This window comes from Balaenoptera ricei, chromosome 7, assembly GCF_028023285.1.
Source record: "Balaenoptera ricei isolate mBalRic1 chromosome 7, mBalRic1.hap2, whole genome shotgun sequence".
Classification (NCBI taxonomy): Eukaryota; Metazoa; Chordata; class Mammalia; order Artiodactyla; family Balaenopteridae; genus Balaenoptera; species Balaenoptera ricei.
The window spans coordinates 32,614,230-32,635,877 of NC_082645.1; the positions used below are offsets into that span (position 1 = coordinate 32,614,230).

The 21,648-nt window shown below is 35.3% G+C and overlaps 1 protein-coding gene across 1 annotated transcript in view; it reads right to left on the reverse strand.

Annotated features, from left to right (window-relative positions):
• Positions 1–21,648, reverse strand: part of LRP1B (LDL receptor related protein 1B) — a 1,532,882-nt gene that overhangs the window by 1,188,168 nt on the left and 323,066 nt on the right. Inside the window, exon 2 of the mRNA XM_059927092.1 lies at positions 7,817–7,954. Coding sequence (XP_059783075.1) covers positions 7,817–7,954 — 138 coding nt within the window. The remainder of the gene's footprint in view (positions 1–7,816; positions 7,955–21,648) is intronic.

Consider the following 21,648-nt stretch of genomic DNA (forward strand, 5'->3'; position numbering starts at 1 on the left):
GGAACAAGACAAGGATGTCCACTCTCACCACTATTATTCAACATAGTTATGGAAGTCCTAGTCACAGCAATCAGAGAAGAAAAAGAAATAAAAGGAATCCAAATTGGAAAAGAAGTAAAACTGTCACTGTTTGCAGATGACATGATACTATACATAGAGAATCCTAAAGATGCCACCAGAAAACTACTAGAGCTAATAGAGCTAATCAATGAATTTGGTAAAGTTGCAGGATACAAAATTAATGCACAGAATACACTAACAACGAAAAACGAGAAACAGAAATTAAGGAAACAATCCCATTCACCACTGCAACTAACAGAAAAAAATATCTAGGAATAAACCTACCTAAGGAGGTAAAAGTCCTGCACTCAGAAAACTATAAGACACTGATGAAAGAAACCAAAGATGACACAAACAGATAGAGAGATATACCATGTTCTTGGATTGGAAGAATCAATATGGTGAAAATGACTATACTACCCAAAGCCATCTACAAATTCAATGCAATCCTTACTAAATTACCAATGGCATTTTTTACAGAACTAGAACAAAAAATCTTAAAATTTGTATGGAGACACAAAAGATAGCCAAAGCAATCTTGAGCAAAAAAAACGGAGCTGGAGGAATCAGACTCCCTGACTTCAGACTATACTACAAAGCTACAGTAATCAAGACAATACAGCATGGGCACAAAAACAGCAATACAGATCAATGGAGCAGGATAGAAAGCCCAGAGATAAACCCATGTACCTATGGCCAACGAATCTATGACAAAGGAGGCAAGGATATACAATGGAGAAAAGACAGTCTCTTCAATAAGTGGTGCTGGGAAAACTGGGCAGCTACATGTAAAAGAAACCTCCCTAACACCATATACAAAAATAAACTCAAAATGGATTAGAGACGTGAATGTAAGCCTGGACACTATAAAACTCTTAGAGGAAAACATAGGAAGAACACTCTTTGACATAAATCAAAGCAAGATCTTTTTCAACCCACCTCCTAGAGTAATGGAAATAAAAACAAAAATAAACAAATTGGACTTAATTAAACTTAAAAGCTTTTGCACAACAAAGGAAACTATAAAAAAAAGTGAAAAGACAACCCTCAGAATGGGCGAAAATATTTGGAATCAATGGACAAAGGATTTAATCTCCAAAATATATAAACAGCTCATGCAGCTCAATATTAAAAAACAAACAACCTAATCAAAATAACGGGCAGAAGACCTAAATAGACATTCTCCAAAGAAGACATACAGATGGCCAACAGGCACATGAAAAGCTGCTCAACATCACTAATTATTAGAGAAATGCAAATCAAAACTACAATGAGGTATCACCTCACACCAGTTAGAATGGGCATCATCAGAAAATGTAGAAACAACAAATGTTGGAGAGGGTGTGGAGGAAAGGGAACACTCTTGCACTGTTGGTGGGAATGTAAATTGATACAGCCACTATGGAGAACAGTATGGAGGTTCCTTAAAAAACTAAAAATAGAATTACCATATGACCCAGCAATCCCACTTCTGGGCATATAACCTGAGAAAACCATAATTCAAAAAGACACATGCACCCCAATGTTCATTGCAGCACTGTTTACAATAGCCATGTCATGGAAGTAACCTAAATGTCCATCAACAGACAAATGGATAAAGAAGATGTGGTACATATATACAATGGAATATTACTCAGCCATAAAAAGGAACGAAATTGGGTCATTTGTAGAGACATGGAAGGACCTAGAGACTGTCATACAAGTAAGTCAGAAAGAGAAAAACAAATATCGTATATTAACGCATATATGTGGAATCTAGAAAAATGGTACAGATGAACCAGTTTGCAAGGCAGAAATAGAGACACAGATGTAGAGAACAAATGTATGGACACCAAATGGGGAAAGAGTGGGGGGCGGGGGGAGACGAGAGAGAGAGAGAATTTGAGATGACATTTTAATAAAGAATATCTCTTTTTTTAAGTTAGATCCTTCAATGTTAGATCATTTTAAGCTATTAGTATGTCTATGCACCATTTTTTTCTATATTTACAAAATTTTGTTTCCATAGTTATTCTTAAAAATAAATCTGTCTGGGGGGAGGGAGCACTAGTTGGTATAATATTAACATTAAGCAAAGATGTAAATCCACTACAAAAAGATTTATTTCCAATAAAAAATCTTAGATTATCATTTTGAATTCTGGGCTATGAAATAGAGCCAAATTACTTAGTTACTTTTCCCACAGGTATTCAGTTAGCTATTTAACTGTCTCTAGAACTCAACATATTCAAACAAATAGATGAAACTTGAAATCCAATTCTCTTTAGCAGGATTAGTTCACAATTATATCTGATAAATCAGTGTTAAAAAGTCAAATATCTTTCTAATTAAGCAGAAGTTAAAAAACTAAACCTCTGAAAAATGAATATATGTACTTATGTATGTACATATATATGTGAACCTATGCATATATGCATATATACGTATATGTACACACCTCTATACATATATATAATTAGAATAGCCTGCAAGAAGTATACTCTCCTAATTTCATGTATGTGTCATTGGTCAACATAAACTACATCTGCAATAGTGTTGCAGAGGAAGGATACACTTGTAGAAGATCTGTTCTTTCTAGGAATTGTAGCTTTGCTTCTGAGAAGCATTAATTTGGCCCTGAAACCAACCAGTGTCAAGGGTCATAGCCATTCACTAAACTAACTCAATTGCTTAAACTAATGTCTTTGGAGAAAATGCTTACACTTAAGATAGATCTGAGACTATCTGATCACCTTAACACAGCCCAACACAAAGAAAAGAATATAGCAGGATCTACACAGTTGCAGGAGCTTTAGTAATCAAACGTGGCCTGAGCACACAAACCCAGGTCCTCCTGGCTAATTCCAGTTTGCTTGTTTTCTAGCTCTAGGTTTACTGATGTTTCAAGTGACTTGAGTACACACTGTGAAGTTTCCCTCCATGTGCTTTAAGCTTTATGTTGCTGACAGATAACACTTTCTATAACACTGCTTATAACTGTACCTCTTTTCCATACCTTTGTTTTCAGATTCTGCATGCTGAAATCCCCTTCTGTAGCATGGTAAGCTCATTTTAATTTAGAAAGAGATTGGTAGTACTTTTCAATGGGAATTTTTAAAATAGAAATAGAACAAGATCCATTTATACAATAAAATGAAACTAAAAACAATAAAATGTTCCAGATTCATTTGTTTTCCTTATTGAATTCATTAACTTCTTTCTTTCCCTCCTTCCTTTTTGGTAGCTAAAAGCTATTCTGATGCTACTCTGAAATCAGTGTTATAACGACTAACGAAGCACCACCACAAGATAAAATATTTGTTTTTTTCATTTTTCCAGAAAGGAGAGTCCTGAATTTGAGTTAAGAATTAATTCCTAACTCTTTTATAAAATTTAATTTTGTCAAAACAATTAATTAAATCTAATTAATTGGGGTAGATTAATTCCTTTTTGGAATATTTGGAATATATGAGATTCACACAGACGTTTTAAGGATTACTAATTTTCCTATGGTGAATCATTGTAGTTAATAAGGTTTGCCATTTACCTTGGTCCATTTTGAGAAAGCCTCTAATTTGTAAATTACCTCCAGGATTTTTTGGCATCATCTCGTAAGAATTTAGTTTTATGAATAGTAATATAAAAGAAAAATAAATAAATAAAAATTTAAACACAAGTCAGTGTCTAAAATAAATACATTAAAATAAACATATTAGAATTACTAGAATCTAAAATAAATACATTAGATTGTTGGTAGAAAAAAATGTAATTGCATATCAGGAAAATTATATTCTAATTGGCAAGTAAAATAATCAAATGGAATTTTAAAATTTCTTAATATGCATTATTTCAAGGAGTTAGATGATACATAAGAGAATCTTATTCTTCTTTAGGTTCCTGATCAAATACACCAAATTAATATATTATACACTCAGAATCATGTAGGAAGAGGTTTAGAAAAGAGAAATCAGAAAAGAAGAGAATGTGTGTCTGTGTATGCATACTTGTGTGTCTGTGTGGGGAGCTTTTCAGATGTCAGAGAGTGTCATTCCCTAATCAGTTTTAGTAAGCTCTTCACACACTTATCCCCTTGAATTTAAAGGGATATTGGAATGCTTACTGGAAAACATAGATTACATAATCACTTTTTTAGGGCCACAGAAGAGAGAATCCCTTTTTGCAGTGACCGGAAGAGTTCCCATATTCTTTTAAAAGAGTAATAGCAGATAGCGCCACAGAGACTGTCAGTCACTTGAGCATTTAAATATGCAACCGTTTTGCACTGCAAATGTAATTTAACTAGGGTTGTGAATAAAAAGAGGGCTTCTCTGCTTTATAGCTACTTTAAATGTCAACAAAATGAATTATCTTAAGAATGTCAAATATTAAAATGGTGTTTTGATACACCTCAGTCCAAGTATTCTCCATTAGTTGAATTTGTTCACTTCCTCCAGCATTCTGGAAGAGGGATTTTTGTGGAACTATCCTGTATTCCGAGGCATCATACTGTACAGAATATGTTTTCATTGCTCATGCAATTTACATATAGTGATATTACCACCAATATGAAATATTATGTAGGAAGACATGAAATTATCTGAAATATATGTGGTGATTTTGAAGGTTCCTATTGTAAAATTTTTACAAGCACAGTCCTATATATAAGTACACCCATATGCAAAAATCCATTGTTTTCTTTAAATGAAGCTAAATTATGGAGATTAAAGTGTCAGTGTTATAGAAAATCATTAATAATAGATATCTTTTCATTACCCTTACCAAGGAGAAATTGATTTTTTCTAGGAAACCATTCAGAAAACAATTCAGTTGATACAAAAGCATTCCCAAGACCAAAATATCACCTCCAAAATGTTATATTTTTCTCTTTATTAATTTTCATAAAGGCTACAAATATATCACCAAATGTACTTCAGAACTTTTATGAGGATAAAGAAAACATATCCATCTTTGAATTGTGTCTTAGGCTTCATAATTATTTAGAGTGTGTGCTTGGAACCCAACAAAACGGAAGAAATGGAAAGAGAAGTGATTTAAAAAGAAATTTTCTATAGAGAAAAGCATTTCTAAAAATCAATGCGATGTTTGAATTAACCTGGTTTCTTTCTTTATTGTATGTCTATAGTAGATGAAAAAGTCCTTAGAGACTTGATGGGGCTGTTGCCTAATGAACTCCTCAGAAAACATCTTTTCATTGAATGTGACCCAGAATCAGGAGGAAGGCTGAAGTTGGGAAGTACACTCAGTTCCCATGATATACTTTTGCATATAATCAATCATCTGTTCTAAACACAAACCATATACATGTGATAAATCTGGTGTTGCTTCCAAGATTTGTATTTTGTCTATGTGTCTGGGGCACTCTATCAGGCCAAGGAGGGAAACACATTTCTGATTTTTCTTTCTCAATGCAGAAATACTTTTTATTAAACCACTGACTCTGGAATCACTGTGTCATTCAGTCATCTTGATCCTACCATTCTATGTAGTTGTGCAAGGCCACAGAATTAGGTGAAAACCCCTCTACTGAGGCAAATAACAGGTAGAGATCCAAATATACTTCTTATTTCTAAGTCCACTACAGGTCATAATACGTTGTCTTTTAAAACACTTTATTTGGTGAAATTTAGAAATATTAAAAAGGCCAAAGTGGTACAATCAGCCTCCTACTGGCAAATTAAGAAATAAAAAAGGTTGTCACTGTGATAAAGATATGAAACTTGGAACAGCTGGAAACCTAAATTAGAACAGGAAAAAAGATGGAAGCGTAAGCAACTACAAATTCTAAATTTCAGTCTGAAGTATATGCTGTCTTTTCAAAAATCAACAGAACTTAATATCATTTTATTTTTGTTCAGATATTGAATAGTTAGTTGATCCCCTGTTTTACTATTAACATATCCCTTTATCTTTTAAATCCCAGCTCTAAATTTTATTAGAGAACTCAGATATATTTTCATATGATCCACAGCACTAAAATATGTTTAAGATATTCAAATCTGTATAATCACCTCTGAGAAGTATTTGGCAATGTGATGATTTCACTCTTTTAGAAGCTTAGTCACACATGTCTATCTGAAATTTTATTTTAAATGTAATAAGAACCCTGAATTATAACTAAAGCAAATAGAATTAGGCTCTAGAAAATATAATTAATTTCTGAAAAGAAAATTAAACTCTTTAACTTCTATTACTTTGTAATTCACTAATTTACTTTCTATTAATATCACTTTTAAAACTATACAATTATAAAAAGGAGTACACGTCACAAAGCCTCTAAATAAAAATAAAATTTCTTATTAATTATTATTACACATGTTCATAAGTAAAACTAAGAATCAACTGGCTCCTTATGTGACCGTGTCAGAGTTCAAGGCTAAGAAAGGAAACTTGGCCAAAGAAGGAAGACCTTTAACTTCTCAATCTGAATACGTCTACAGGGCCAGAGTAATTGGACATTCCTTTAGAAAGAGGGAAAAGACCTAGTGATCCAGCTGATCTATGCTCTCTCAACATCCTTACCACTTTGAATTACCTTTCTAAACAAAGATTTACTCTTTTTCTAATATATGTCTCCATCTCTGGTTTTGAATTCAGTTTATTTCAGCCCAAATGTGGGAAACTGGCAGCCAGTAAGCCCTGTCAGATCTCCAGATAAGTTTCGTTAGGCCTGTACATTGCTGACCATACAATGTTTAAAAAGCAGTAGCTAACTTTGAACACTTTAAACACAAAGATGTGGAGCTCCTCCTGAAAACCTGGAACTTTTGGTGACTTAGGACCTTTCCAAAATGGCAGCAATGTAGTGTGAATCTGTCCAGACACCAGACATGCACCTCCAGCTTTCTACAGTTCCTTCCATTCCTTATTGTCTCACGACCTCAACATGAAGAACGCGTTACTCTTTGACAGTTTCAATAAACATCCTTTGTGTTACATTCAACATGCTAGAATCTGAGTTAGAACCTTCTGATTCAGCGGTTTCTTTCCCGACTCCAAGTTGAGGACTGATTCACTTGACTGAAACCTTGATTCTGTTTCCAGATCACAGTTCTTACCTTAATCCTCAACTTTTTCCTGTTTCTGTGTCTAACATTTTATCCTCCCCTTCCCAACCAGTTCTATTGGAATATACCACTTCCAATTAACTTCTTATAAGTTTGAGATTTAGTCACTCCTATCATTATAGGTAATGTATAGTATATACTATATACTATAGTATATAGGTAATGTATAGTATATAGGTAAACCCTTGACCACTGTAGAATGTAGGTTTTCAACAAGAATGAAAATTACAAGAAAGTTAACAGTATAACTTCATGGAAATAATATTTAGGGAAAATTTCCCATGATACATTCTATTAAAATATTTGGTTGCAGAGCTTTTACTTCAAATACCCTTTGTTTAAGCAACAGTTCAGAGAAACAAGTTTTATATGTATGGTATCAATACTGTGACTAAGACTTCTCATTTGTCCTTTGCTCAAAAGTACTCCTTTCTATGAAACAGATAATTGTTTAAGAGCCCAACTTCAAAGTCTAAATGTATTTTTTTTTTCTAACAGCATTTTTCAATAAAGCACAATAGTCACAGCTTTGAAATGCATATTGAGTGTCTCTGGCAATAAAACTCATGCTTTCTCAATAACTGATACGGTTGTGGTTGAAAGAAAAGACAGGTTATAGGTTCTCTTTGAACTTTCATGAAAACTATGAAAAATTCAATATTTCAGTTGTATTTTTCCACAAATGGACTCACCACGGCAATGAACTCCTTCATCATACCCATCTGAGCAGTCCAGGACGCCGTTGCAGAGCTGGGATAAATGAACACATTTGTTGGCACCAAGGCAAGCAATGTGATTCAAGGGGCACTTGATTTCTACCTCCTCAGGACCTGGAAAAATGCAAAAAGGAACACAGTGATTTAGCTTTTTTTTTTTTTTTAACACTAAAACTGTTAAGCACAAGAAATCACTAGCGTGAATTCGCAAAATAAAATGATAGACAATACTACCGGAGGGCAGCTCTGATTCTCAGAGACATCAAAACTGGCCTACGTAATAAAAAAAACTAATTTTTAAAGACTGTAGAGGAAATAAAATAATATGTATGTTTTTCAAATAATGCATTTAAAACACAAGTGTTCTTTCAACCCTTAAAGAGGCATGGATTGAAAATCTAAGGGTTGGTTTGAGTCACTGTTCCATTTCCTATCCTTAGATAAGTGGGCAAGGTGCTTAAACCCTGTAAGTTTCAAGTCCCTCAACTGTGAAATACGCATAATGGCAACTTCTTGGCATGGCACTTTTTATTTATTTATTTATTTTATTTTTAAGTTTTAATTGATGAGTACACATCAAGTGTTAGGCACTAAGTGCTTTACATGTATTAACTCATTTAATCTTCCTAACAGCCTTTTGAACTGGTACTATTGCTGTTTCCATTTTACAGATTTGGAAACTTGAGATATCAAAGCTAAATAATGTAACCAAAATACAGTTGGAATTATCCTATGTTATGTCTGAGTGCACAGAGACCCCAAATGAGTTATCAGCAGTTCTGCAGTGAAGAGGAACTGGGGGTTAGCACTAGAAATCACTGTAGAGCCTGCCCATTTTATACAAACAAATCCATCCATAATACGCAAATACATAAAGAAAGGTTCTTTGTGCTTCCTGAATAAGGAGGCCAGATAATCTGTGCAGACACTCCTCTAGAGATGATCAACTAGGGTTCTGGAAGATCTTTTCCCTTGTATTCTTATAATGCAAAATACTATTAGATGAACAGATACTGTGCTTTTGCTCTGATGCATAGCTACTTTGAAAACATATACACTGAAAACATTTTTTTCTTGAGTTTTTGAATTTTATATTATTTATTTTTTTATACAGCAGGTCCTTATTAGTCATCCATTTTATACACATCAGTGTATACATGTCAATCCCAATCGCCCAATTCATCACACCACCAACCCCACCCCCTGCCGCTTTCCCCCCTTGGTGTCCATACGTTTGTTCTCTGCATCTGTGTCTCAATTTCTGCTCTGCAAATCGGTTCATCTGTAATATTTTTCTAGGTTCCACATATATGAGTTAACATACAATATTTGTTTTTCTCTTCCTGACTTACTTAACTCTGTATGACAGTCTCTAGATCCATCCACGTCTCAACAAATGACCCAATTTCGTTCCTTTTTATGGCTGAGCAATATTCCACTGTATATATGTACCACATCATCTGTATCCATTCGTCTGGCGATGGGCATTTAGGTTGCTTCCATGACCTGGCTATTATAAATAGTGCTGAAATAAACATTGGGGTGCATGTGTCTTTTTGAATTATGGTTTTCTCTGGGTATATGCCCAGTAGTGGGATTGCTGGATCATATGGTGATTCTACTTTTAGTTTTTTAAGGAAACTCCATACTGGCTGTAACAATTTATATTCCCACCAACAGTGCAAAAGGATTCCCTTTTCTGCACACCCTCTCCAGCATTTGTTGTTTGTAGATTCTCTGATGATGCCCATTCTAACTGGCGTGAGGTGATACTTCATTGTAGTTTTGATTTGCATTTCTCTAATAATTAGTGATGTTGAGCAGCTTTTCATTTGCTTCTTGGCCATGTGTATGTCTTCTTTGGAGAAATTTCTATTTAGGTCTTCTGCCCATTTTTGGATTGGGTTGTTTGTTTTTTAATAGCTACTTTATTTATTTATTTTTGGCTGTGTTGGGTCTTCGGTTCGTGCGAGGGCTTTCTCTAGTTACGGCAAGTGGGGGCCACTCTTCATCGCGGTGCGCGGGCCTCTCACTATCGCGGCCCCTCCCGTTGCGGGGCACAGGCTCCAGACGCACAGGCTCAGTAGTTGTGGCTCACGGGCCCAGCTGCTCCGTGGCATGTGGGATCTTCCCAGACCAGGGCTCGAACCCGTGTCCCCTTCATTGGCAGGCAGACTCTCAACCACTGCGCCACCAGGGAAGCCCCTGTTTGTTTTTTAATATTGAGCTGCATGAGCTGTTTATATATTTTGGAGATTAATCCTTTGTCCGTTGATTCGTTTGCAAATATTTTCTCCCATTCTGAGGGTTGTCTTTTCGTCTTGTTTATGGTTTCTTTTGCTGTGCAAAAGCTTTGAAGTTTCATTAGGTCCCATTTGTTCATTTTTGTTTTTGTTTCCATTACTCTAGGAGGTGGATCAAAAAAGATCTTGCTGTGATTTATGTCAAAGAGTGTTCTTCCTATGTTTTCCTCTAAGAGTTTTATAGTGTCCAGGCTTACATTCACGTCTCTAATCCATTTTGAGTTTATTTTTGTGTATGGTGTTAGGGAGGGTTCTAACTTCATTCATTTACATGTAGCTCTCCAGTTTTCCCAGCACCACTTATTGAAGAGACTGTCTTTTCTCCACTGTATATCCTTGCCTCTTTTATCATAGATTAGTTGACCATAGGTGCGTGGGTTTATCTCTGGGCTTTCTATCCTGCTCCATTGATCTATATTTCTGTTTTTCTGCCCGTACTGTATTGTCTTGATTACTGTAGCTTTGTAGTATAGTCTGAAGTCAGGGAGTCTGATTCCTCCAGCTCCGCTTTTTTCCCTCAAGATTGCTTTGGGTGTTTGGGGTCTTTTGTGTCTCCATACAAATTTTAAGATTTTTTCTTCTAGTTCTGTAAAAAAGGCCATTGGTAATTTGATAGGGATTGCATTGAATCTGTAGATTACTTTGGGTAGTATAGCCTTTTCACAATACTGATTCTTCCAATCCAAGAACATGGTATAGCTCTCCATCTGTTGGTATCATCTTTAATTTCTTTCATCAGTGTCTTATAGTTTTCTGCATACAGGTCTTTTGTCTCCCTAGGTAGGTTTATTCCTAGGTATTTTATCCTTTTTGTTGCAATGGTAAATGGGAGTGTTTCCTTAATTTCTCTTTCAGAATTTTCATCATTAGTATATAGGAATGCAAGAGATTTCTGTGCATTAATTTTGTATCCTGCAACTTTACCAAATTCATTGATTAGCTCTAGGAATTTTCTGGTGGCATCTTTAGGATCCTCTATGTATAGTATGTCATCTGCAAACAGTGACAGTTTTACTTCTTCTTTTCCAATTTGGATTCCTTTTATTTCTTTTTCTTCTCTGATTGCCATGGCTAGGACTTCCAAAACTATGTTGAATAACAGTGGTGAAAGTGGACATCCTTATCTTGTTCCTGATGTTGGAGGAAATGCTTTCAGTTTTTCACCATTGAGAATGATGCTTGTTGCGGGTTTGCCATATATGGCCTTTATTATGTCGAGGTAGGTTCCCTCTATGCCCACTTTCTGGAGAGTTTTTATCATAAATGGGTGTTGAATTTTGTCAAAAGCTTTTCCTGCATCTATTGAGATGATCATATGGTTTTTATTCTTCAATTTGTTAATATGGTGTATCACACTGATTGATTTTCATATACTGAAGAATCCTTGCATCACTGGGATAAATCCCACTTGATCAGATCAATGGTGTATGATCCTTTTAATGTGTTGTTGGATTCTGTTTGCTAGTATTTTGTTGAGGATTTTTGCATCTATATTCATCAGTGATATTGGCCTGTAATTTTCCTTTTTTGTAATATCTTTGGCTGGTTTTGGTATCAGGGTGACGGTGGCCTCATAGAATGAGTTTGGGAGTGTTCCTTCCTCTGCAATTTTTTGGAAGAGTTTGAGAAGGATGGGTGTTAGCTCTTCTCTAAATGTTTGATAGAATTCACCTGTGAAGCCATCTGGTCCTGGACTTTTGTTTGTTGGAAGATTTTTAATCACACTTTCAATTTCATTACTTGTGATTGGTCTGTTCATATTTTCTATTTCTTCCTGGTTCAGTCTTGGAAGGTTATACCTTTCTAAGAATTTGTCCATTTCTTCCAGGTTGTCTATTTTATTGGCATAGAGTTGCTTGTAGTAGCCTCTTAGGATGCTTTGTATTTCTGTTATGTCTGTCATAACTTCTCCTTTTTCATTTCTAATTTTATTGATTTGAGCCCTTTCCCTCTTTTTCTTGATGAGTCTGGCTAATGGTTTATCAATATTGTTTATCTTCTCAAAGAACCAGCTTTTAGTTTTATTGATCTTTGCTATTCTTTTCTTTGTTTCTATTTCATTTATTTCTGCTCTGATCTTTATGATTTCTTTCCTTCTGCTAACTTTGGGTTTTGTTTGTTCTTCTTTCTCTAGTTCCTTTGGGTGTAAGGTTAAATTGTTTATTTGAGATTTTTCTTGTTTCTTGAGGAAGGCTTGTATAGCTATAAACTTCCCTCTTAGAACTGATTTTGCTGAATCCCACAGGTTTTGGATCATCGTGTTTTCATTGTCATTTGCCTCCAGGTATTTTTTTATTTCTTTTTTGACTTCTTCAGTGATCTCTTGGTTATTGAGTAACGTACTGTTTAGCCTCCATGTGTTTGTGTTTTTTACATTTTTTCCCTGTAATTGATTTCTAATCTCATAGCATTGTGGTCAGAAAAGATGCTTGATATGATTTCAATTGTCTTAAATTTACCGAGGCTTCATTTGTGACCCAAGATGTGATCTATCCTGGAGAATGTTCCATGCACACTTGAGAATAAAGTGTGATCTGCTGTTTTGGGATGGAATGTCCTATAAATGTCAATTAAACCTATCTGGTCTGTTGTGTCATTTAAAGCTTGTGTTTCCTTATTAATTTTCTGTTTGGATGATCTGTCCATTGGTGTAAGTGAGGTGTTAAAGTCCCCCACTTTTACTGTGTTACTGTCGATTTCCTCTTTTATAGCTGTTAGCAGTTGCCTTATGTATTGAGGTGTTCCTATGTTGGGTGCATATATATTTATAATTGTTATATCTTCTTCTTGGGTTGATCCCTTGATCATTATGTAGTGTCCTTCCTTGTCTCTTGTAACATTCTTTATTTTAAAGTCTATTTTATCTGATATACATAGTGCTACTCCAGCTCTCTTTTGATTTCAATTTGCATGGAATATCTTTTCCCATCCCCTCACTTTCCATCTGAATGTGTCCCTAGGTCTGAAGTGGGTCTCTTGTAGACAGCATATATATGGATCTTGTTTTTGTATCCATTCAGCAAACCTGTGTCTTTTGGTTGGGGCATTTAATCCATTCACGTTTAAGGTAATTATCGATAGGTATGTTCCTATGACCATTCTCTTAATTGTTTTGGGTTTGTTTTTGTAGGTCCTTTTCTTCTCTTGTGTTTCCCACTTAGAGACGTTCTTTTAGCATTTGTTGTAGAGCTGGTTTGGTGATGCTGAATTCTTAGCTTTTGCTTGTCTGTAAAGCTTTTGATTTCTCCATGGAATCTGAATGAGATCCTTGCTGGGTAGAGTAATCTTGGTTGTAGGTTCTTCCCTTTGATCCCTTTAAGTATATCATGCCACTCCCTTCTGGCTTGTAGAGTTTCTGCTGAGAAATCAGCTGTTAACCTTATGGGAGTTCCCTTGTATGTTATTTGTCATTTTTACCTTGCTGCTTTCAGTAATTTTTCTTTGTCTTTAATTTTTGCCAATTTGATTACTATGTGTCTCGGCATGTTTCTCCTTGGGTTTTTCCTGCCTGGGACTCTCTGTCCTTCCTGGACTTGGGTGGCTATTTCCTTTCCCATGTTAGGGAAGTTTTCGACTATAATCTCTTCAAATATTTTCTCGGGTCCTTTCTCTCTCTCTTCTCCTTCTGGGACCCCTATAATGCGAATGTTGTTGCGTTTAATGTTGTCTCAGAGGTCTCTTAGGTTGTCTTCATTTCTTTTCATTCTTTTTTCTTTATTCTGTTCTGCAGCAGTGAATTCCACCATTCTGTCTTCCAGGTCACTTATCCGTTCTTCTGCCTCAGTTATTCTGGTAATGATTCCTTCTAGTGTAGTTTTCATTTCAGTTATTGTACTGTTCATCTCTGTTTGTTTGTTCTTTAATTCTTCTAGGTCTTTGTTAAACATTTCTTGTATCTTCTCGATCTTTGCCTCCATTCTTTTTCCGAAGTCCTGGATCATCTTCACTATCATTATTCTGAATTCCTTTTCTGGAAGGTTGTCTATCTCCACTTCATTTAGTTGTTTTTCTGGGGTTTTATCTTGTTCCTTCATCTGGTACATAGCCCTCTGCCTTTTCATCTTGTCTATCTTTCTGTGAATGTGGTTTTTGTTCCACAGGCTGCAAGACTGTAGTTCTTCTTGATTCTGCTGACTGCCCTCTGGTGGATGAGGCTATCTAAGAGGCTTATGTAAGTTTCCTGATGGAAGGGACTGGTGGTGGGTAGAGCTGTGTGTTGCTCTGGTAGGCATAAGTCAGTAAAACTTTAATCTGCTTGACTGCTAATGGGTGGGCCTGGGTTCCCTCCCTGTTGGTTGTTTGGCCTGAGGCGACCCAACACTGGAGCCTACCTGGCTCTTTGGTGGGGTTAATTGCAGAGTCTGGGAGGGCTCACGCCATGGAGGACTTCCCAGAACTTCTGCTGCCAGTGTCCTTGTCCTCATGGTGAGACACAGGCACCCCCTGCCTCTGCAGGAGACCCTCCAACACTAGCAGGTAGGTCTGGTTCAGTCTCCTATGGGGTCACTGCTCCTTTCCCTGGGTCCCGACAGACACACTACTTTTTGTATGCCCTCCAGAGTGGAGTCTTTGTTTCCCCCAGTTCTGTCGAAGTCCTGCAATCAAATCCCACTAGCCTTCAAAGTCTGATTCTCTAGGAATTCCTCCTCCCATTGCCAGACCCCCAGGTTCGGAAGCCTGATGTGGGGCTCAGAACCTTCACTCCAGTGGGTGGACTTCTGTGGTATAATTGTTCTCCAGTTTGTGAGTCACCCACCCAGCAGTTATGGGATTTGATTTTATTGTGATTGTGCCCTTCCTACCATCTCACTGTGGCTTCTCCTTTGTGTTTGGATGTGGGGTATCTTTTTTGTTGAGTTCCAGTTTCTTCCTGTTGATGATTGTTCAGCAGTTAGTTGTGATTCTGATGTTCTCGTAAGAGGGAGTGAGAGCACATCCTTCTATTACACCATCTTTCATCCAGTTTCTCTCATAATGATCCGTAATCTTGCCCACCTCTCTCAGATCCAAAGTACAGTCACATAATAAGGCTACAGTCATGTACTAATCTGACACTGATTATTGCAATTGCCCAGATTTTTCAGTCAAGACACACTTAGGATTTATAATCACAGTTTTGTCAATACCTATGGGGCATTAATTTAATCAATTTAGCATTAGTTTTCTCAGCTGTAAATGGAAATATCAACTGAGTCTACCAGTGGGTTGTTGTGAGGGTCAAAAGTTATTCATGGCAAAGCACTGAGAGATGTAGGCTCAGAGTAGGAATTCAACATGTGTTAGTCATGTAAATAAATGCAGTGCAGTGGAGATTCTTGTAGTGGAGAATCTGGAGCCAGATTCTTGAGTCTAATTTCTGGTCCCATCAATTATAAACTGAGTAACTTGGGTAAGTTTTGTACTTTCTCTGTGTTTTACCAGGTTGTTATAAGAATTGTATCAAAAGCTCTTAGCATTTTTCTTGGCAAGCGTTAAATAAGTGATTGCTGTTATCATAGTTAAGAATGTTTTGAGAAGGTGAGTTACATCTTATAACGTTCTTTTCTGTTGCAAGCCCCTAAAGAAAAAGAAAACTCAAAAAATGTATGTTTTACTTTACTTAGTTGAGGCAAAATAATAACAATAATGAAAAGGCCTATCTAACATCTTCTAGGATGTGCAAAATTAAGTATTTGTTCAACCATTTGTTTGGGGAAGTCAACAAATTTTTATGATGTAGCTTCACTAGCTAAAGTGTTACCACTAATAGGTTTCCTTGTATGTTTTCATGTATATTTATACAATTATTGTTATACAAGGGTATTCATTTTGTCAAAATACTTCATAAACCCAGGAGATTATAAAAATTTTTAGTTAGAAACCAAAAATGCATCAGTAGTTCTAAAAAAGCAAGATTTTTTTAAAAAGTGATACTTGTGTTGGCTCAAATACAAGTATGAGTTTTCATTTTTAAGACTGTCAGGTAACTGATGAACATGACAGAAGGAGTGAAAATGTACATCTGGTGTTAAGGGAAAAGGCTCAGCTACTTATAAATTTTGAGAAAACAGGAAAAAATGTTTGGATTTCTCAGGGCAATATATAGAACCATTAGATTCTTTCTATTGGTAACATGTAGGGACAAAAGAGAAATTCGTTTAGAAGAATGAAAGAGTCAATTGGTTTCTTCATAGACTAGCTACTATTGTCTTCCCCCCACCCTTGATATACTCTTGTCTTGGTTTCCCTCACTGCTGGGTAACTGGTAAGACAGCTGGGTGATGGCTTAATGGATTGTACCTTAACCAGTTCTTCCCAAATTTTCATACCAAAACATATTAAGACAATGAAAATTTGCAAGTTACACCGAAGTAAATAGCAGAAATTATCTGTAGAATAAGTGTAGAGGTTGCCCCAGGCCTTGGGAATTAACCTCAAAATTGAGGGAATCAATACCTTTAACCTCTTTGACCAATGCTGATATACTTCAGCTGGAAAACTGCTAAAACCAAAATGTTGTTGTCTTTCTTGAAAATGGAGATAGAGATGGGACAGTTTGAGAAATGGCAATGCTTGCCTCAATTCAAATTCTCAACTGAAACCAGGCAATATGTAAACAGTGTACTATTTCTTTGGGCAATAATCCATCCTTGATTCCCAATGAACATTTCTGAAGTAACGGTGTGTATAACCCATGAGGCTCCTTTAGTCCACCCTGATAACAGAGAGAAAACTCACCCTGATCACTACTTCTACCTATTTACGTGTGACAAGAAGAGGCACAGGATAATGGAGGCTGCATGAATTCCTCAGAATATGTCCATGTTGCATTAAATGATTCATCTCATGAAGACTTTCAGGCATTCAGAGCATTTCACAACCAGCAATCATTATTTGGACATAGCAAGGAACAGGGTTGGAGGCTCTCTGATATACCCAGAATTATCTCTTTAGTTGCTAAATCATGAGGACTTGGGGGGACCTGAGAGAGACACTGTGATAACAGATTAGCACATGAGAAATTTTAAAATAGTACAAAGACTCTTAAAATTTTAACAAGTATGGTAGTCCTGGTGAGACTATCACTTCAGTTGTCAGTAATGAACATTTAGAAAACATTTCCAGTCCCTCACATCTAATTTTAGGTGACCTGAGCAAGGTAGCAGAATTTAAAATATAGTAATTAATTATAAGAAAGAAAAACTCTATCATGAGGAGGATTTAAAATATATAAACACAGGAGAATAGTATCCATGTTTTTAAATTTTCTATAAGCCTTACCCAATTAGCTGAAATAGCTTCCATTTTTTAATGAACCTCATTTTACAAATAAGCCTTCCAGGATAATGCAAGGATGCATGATTCATCTGTATGTTCTTGAATGTTCAAATTATTTTTAAACGTAACTCTGTTCAGTTAAAGTGATAGTGGAAGACAAATCTCATCAAATGTCCTTTCTGACTAAAGATAATCGAGATAGTGCATTTTGTGAAGGAGTGGAGATTTTTCTTCTATAATGGCAGATATGGTCAAATATCTGCACTTGTCACAATATCATCATATCTTAGCAGGACCAGTATCAATCCTCCCCCACCGAAGTTAACCTCCTCACCCTACACTCTGTCACATCCCACTTTGGGGGTTTTGTTCCATCAAGATTTGCTGCTTGGCTGTATTTCCCATGTCTATCTTTCCAATAGGTCTAACTCCTGCCTGCAATCTCATTCAATTTTTTTAAACCTAAACTCAAGAACAAAGTCTCTTTTTCTGATTGAACATTTCTTGAGGTAGTATCCCTTCTTTCCTACTTTTCTTAACTGTTAAATTTCTTCAAAATATAGACTGCACCTGCTGTATTCCCATTCCCTTCTTACTCCAGCCACTGCTTCCAACTCTGCTGAGCTTCTCCCCAAGGTTTTAGGGATACCACTAACAGTGAAGCCAAAGGCATACAAGGTCCTTCAAAAGCTGATCAGAATTCCTTTCTCTTAGACACAATTTCCACCATTATTTTTCGTGCTTCTTAAACTCTTGTCACATTATTGCTGTTGTTATTTATACTATTCCATGAACACAGATGCATTTCACACATGCTCTTTTATAAACTTCCCTCTCTCTCTGACTGGGAAACAAACATCTAGTATACTGCCTGACACAGAATAAACAGTGTTCAATATAGAGTTGGTGAGTGAAGTTCTAGCAATTGAACTTTCTTTGATATGCTGGAAGTTATCTTTTTTTTTATCATCAATGCATTCTTAGAATTGGTTTTACAAATACAGCTTTCACCCAATGACTAGTCTCTAAAGCATAATTGTTCTCAGTTGCTGGCCACAATAAATCAAAACTCCTTGGCCTAATATCATGGTCTAGTTGAAACTTATTAGCATTATTTACAATTAATTACAATTGGTATTGTATATAAGTATTTTCAGTACTTAATACTCTACTTCATTCATTGTTATCATTCACCTCCCTAAAACACACATTTTTTCCCACCTATGGATTTTTTGGTATGCAATATCATCATCTGAAAAGTAAACCTTCTCTTTCTTTTTCACCCAGCAAGCTCTTTTTCACCTTCAAGCTCTGGCCTCTCCATCAAGTTTTCTTCGTGAAAAATAACAGGTAATAGTGGAAGCGTTCTGAGGCTTAGAGATCAAAACCTTGAATCCGAGTTTTTAGCTGCCATGTATTAGCTGTCTAAACTTGAGTAAAGTACTTAACATCACATGATTGTCATAAGGATCAAATGAAATCATGGTTTGGGAAGCATACAAATTTTTTATTTGTTGTTTTGTTTTTGTTGTTGTTTGGGGTTTTTTTTGGTTTTTTTTGTAGGTGTCATTGATCCCAATTTGTTCTACGAACCCACAGAGATGTTGTTTATTTCACATTTTAATTTTTTTACAGTACAAATATCTCTATAATTTATGAACTGTATTAATATATGCAGTTTCATGTATATTTCTTAAGGTACAAGGCTTTTATGTAAAAAATATATATATATTTCCTCCCACTTTAAAATATAAAGCAGAATGTAGGAATAAAAAACATATTGACTACTAGTTGATATAAAATCAAGTAAAAAAAATTTGGTATATAAAGTTATCAGAAAAAAGCATGAAATACCTTCAAATTTCAAAATATTAAAATTATGCAGTTTGGGATTTTGTTTGATTTTACCTGTCTATCCACCTAGAATATTGAGATTTGATCATAATTTGAAGAACTGTTTGAGACTCGAGTTCTAGTAAAGTATAGTACTGATTGAAAAAAAAACACTGAGGAATATAAGGATTATTTCCATTGATATGCTCCCTTACAATATTTGGCTTTTGAATATTGAATCCTATGGAGATGTTCTATTTCTTAAGTTGAAGATCCCATCATTTCTAAAAATTTGTGACAACTGCTTTAAATATTAGCACTTTCAAACTATACTAAAAAGCTACAGTAATCAAAACAGTATGATACTGGCACAAAAACAGATATAGATCAGTGGAACAAAGTAGAGAGCCCAGAAATGGACACACACCTATGTGAGCAATCAATATATGACAAAGGAAGCAAAAATATATAAAATGGGTTAAGACAGCCTTTACGATAAAGTGTTGGGAAAACTGGACAACTACATGCAGAAGAATCAAACTGGACTACTCTCTAACACCTTGCACACAAATAACTTCAAAATAAATCAAAGACTTAAATCTAAGACCTGAAACCATAAAACTTCTTAAAGAAAACCTAAGCTCTTTCACATCAGCCTTAGCAATATCTTTTGGAATATGTCTCCTCAGGCAAGGGCAAAAAAAAACCCAAAAATAAACAAATGGACTACATCAACCTAAAACCTTTTGCACAGTGAAGGAAACTATCAACAAATAGGACACCTACTGAATGGGAGAAGATATTTGCAAAAGGTATCTCCAATAAGGAATTAATATCCAAAATATACGATGCACACATGCAACTCAATGTCAGGAAAAAAAAAAAAAAACCTGGTTGGAAATGGGCAGAGATTCTGAATAGACATTTTTCCAAGGAAGGCATACTGATGGCCAACAGGCACATGAAAAGATGCTCAACTTCACTAATCATCGGGGAAATTCAAATCCACAATAAGATGCCACCTCACGCGTGTCAGAATGACCAGAGTCAAAACGACAACTAATAGCAAGTGTTGGTAAGTATATGGAGAAGAGAGAACCCTCATATACTGTGATACTCATTTCATGATGTATGCAAATCAAATCATTATGCTGTACACCTTAAACTTATACAGTGCTGGACATCAATTATATCTCAATAAAACTGGGAACAAATTTTTTAAAATCTTTAAAAAATTAACTTTCCTAGAATCGTTTTAAAAACATTTTAGTTTATAACTAAGCAACATATTAAGATTTCTGGAGCACCATTAACATGACTGCAAAAAACTTTTCTATCTCTATTAAAAAGAAAAAGAATTTTTTTAAAGAATGCTTTTATAATACAATTAGATCCATTTTCCTGGAAATATTATAGACAATCATCTTTTAAGGAGAAAAGGTAACTCTTATGCAATTAAGAGTATGGAAATAGTACATTATAACATCTATTATAATTCTCACAGCTGAGAAATCAAAACAGCTAACAGCAATATGGGATGCTTGTGAAGACTGTAAAGCATGTAAACCACGTTATTTACTCCATGTTGTTTGGGAAAATTGGTACACAATGTAAATATAATTAATATCCTGTATCTGTTTAATATTAAACATAACATCGGATTGCATAATGCCTTTACAGTTGTAATACAACTTTCCTAGAACTATGTTCATTTCATAAGATACTATTCTTGTTTTCAGGGATAATTTTCTTTTGCATATGAGCTACTTCACCTGACAGACTGATATTTTAATTTAAGTGGAAAGAATGAAAAGAAATTTATATATTCAAAGAATATTAGTATTCTAATACTTAGTATCCAAAGAAATACTATTTATAGTATTTTTAAAGAAAATTAAAATTGGATTTATGAGTTTCAACTTCTAAATAAAATACTATTCATTGATACAATTTGTTAAAGCAATCTATATGATTAAAATCGAGGACACAGGAATAGAAGAACCTCAAAAGTTACATGTGCACTCTAACAGTAACTCACTCAAATTAAACAATTACTTTGTAAAATAGGCTCCAGTAATGACTTGTTTGCATATTTCAAATGGATGTTGTGAAGATTCAAGAACTGGAAGAGATGTAAAGGTGATTGATTTTGTCCAGCTCTACTACCCCTAAGCCATCTCTGACATCTGTCCTATTTTTAAAGGCCCTGGGGGAGGAGATTTTACAGCTTTGCTAACTTGTTCTAAGGTTTAAAAATCCTTTTTCTTTAGTTCTTAGTCTTCAGAAATCTCAGTATAGGATGATTCCTTACATCTAACATACAGCGCTTTATTTATGCATTTAATATATGAAAAGCACGCCTGGTCACCTAAGGAAGACTGTGCGATATTAATGCAATTCTGCTACAGCTAAAGA